The sequence below is a fragment of the Pteropus vampyrus genome, unplaced genomic scaffold (assembly GCF_000151845.1).
Source record: "Pteropus vampyrus isolate Shadow unplaced genomic scaffold, Pvam_2.0 Scaffold342, whole genome shotgun sequence".
Classification (NCBI taxonomy): Eukaryota; Metazoa; Chordata; class Mammalia; order Chiroptera; family Pteropodidae; genus Pteropus; species Pteropus vampyrus.
Window position 1 is genome coordinate 204,840 of NW_011889123.1, and position 1,691 is coordinate 206,530.

At 53.5% G+C, this 1,691-nt stretch overlaps 1 protein-coding gene across 1 annotated transcript in view; it reads left to right on the forward strand.

Moving 5' to 3' along the window:
• The window catches only part of LOC105304450 (ryanodine receptor 2), a gene marked incomplete at its 5' end in the record, with an annotated part of 220,090 nt that overhangs the window by 189,474 nt on the left and 28,925 nt on the right, over nt 1–1,691 (forward strand). The window contains one exon of the mRNA XM_023522367.1: nt 1,504–1,590. Coding sequence (XP_023378135.1) covers nt 1,504–1,590 — 87 coding nt within the window. The remainder of the gene's footprint in view (nt 1–1,503; nt 1,591–1,691) is intronic.

A 1,691-nucleotide genomic window follows, 5' to 3' on the forward strand; every position in this document is an offset into this window, starting at 1 on the left:
ACTTTCTCTGCAGGCGAGTTGGCATGCTCAGACTGTTCATTGCCACATCAGGCCACTAGGGGCCCTGTGTCCCCCCCTTGTCACCTCCCATCTCAGAAACCAGAGTAACTAACACCACCCCCCTGACCCAGTTCCACCTTCCAGGGCAAACCCGTGTGACTGACCAGTTCGGGAGGCAGGGCCAGCTTCGGTCCAGGGCCCCGTGGCGGGAAAGGCAGGGCATTCGCAGGACGCGACGCCACTAAAATGGCGCGTGTGCGTGGAGGAAGGTAGAAGCTGCACTGCCGTGGGGACACGGCCTGCGGATGCCGAAGCCCCGGCCGAGGCACTTGGTCACCTCGCAGACGTCTCTTACAGGACGTTGACACAGAGGTGCCATCGCTCCCAGAGCCTCTTCCCTTCAGCCCAGTTCTCCCCCGAGTTTTCCTCCAGCTCAACAAACGGCACCGCCACTCACTGCGCAGACCCCAAATCCAGAAGTTGCCGTGCCCGAGACCCCTTCTTCTCTTCCACCCCGAATACAGTCCGACAGTGATTCCTCTCGGCTCTCTCTCCCAAGTCCACCCGAGTCTGCCCGGTTAGACCTTCTTCACGGTGCCCTTCCCGTCCGAGCCACCGCCGTCAACGTCACTCCTTCTGCACTTCTGTGACAACTTCCTGGCTGGTCCCTTTGCCGCCACACTGGCTTCCCGTCTGTCTCCCGCACAGAAGCTGGAATTATCTTTGGAAATTATAATCTGATTGCATCGAGCCCCGTTCAGATCCCCCTAGAATAAAATAATAATCGCAATTATGATAAGATTCATAACCAGCCTTCCCTCTAGTAACTTATCTAATCCTCATAGCAAACTTACAAGGAAGGTCCTGTTTACCACACTTCACAGACGAGTCATGATGCTACAGGATGATGAGGTCATTTGTGCACGTCCCCCCGTGAGGAGGGGTGAGGGCAGCCTGCGTGGCCTGAGACCAGCTGAAGCACTGCGCCGGGAGGGACCGCAGGCTTTAGCAGACCCGCGGAGCTCTGTCCCCCGTCGGCTCTCCGACCCCGGCCCCGTCCACCCCTTCTCACTGTGCTTCCTTCTGTCCTCGGAAGCTCCAAAGTCACTCTGTGCTCAGAACTTCGCCTCTGTGCCTGCCTCTGTCTGGCACACCATTCGCTCCCCAATTGTTCACTTGCTCCCCTGTGATATTTAGGCCTCTGCTCAATGTCACCTAATAAACCTTCCCTGACCACCTATCTAAAGTTGTACCCCATTCCCTAAGCTGTAACTTGATGGGTTTTTCCTCATAGCATTTAGCATTCCTTGAAATCACGTGTTTTGCGTGCGAGTGTGCTTCTTGGTCACTTGTCTCCTCGGTGGCCCAGCACCAAGAATGGTGCTTGATACATAGTGGGCACTCAAGAAGTAATTTGCGGTAAATGAACAAATGCTTTATTTAAATCGTCTGCAGATTTCAAGTCTCTTGATTCAGTGACCTTTCCATTTTTTTCACCTGCAGAACTATTTTGCTCGCAACTTTTACAACATGAGAATGTTAGCCTTGTTTGTCGCGTTTGCGATCAATTTCATCTTGCTCTTCTACAAGGTAAGTACCTCTTAGTCTTCTGATAACCGGTGCGATGCTCCCAACAGATCCGCCAGTGAGCACACCTAGACCTGTTCTAACATATATTTCGCTGAAAGAGA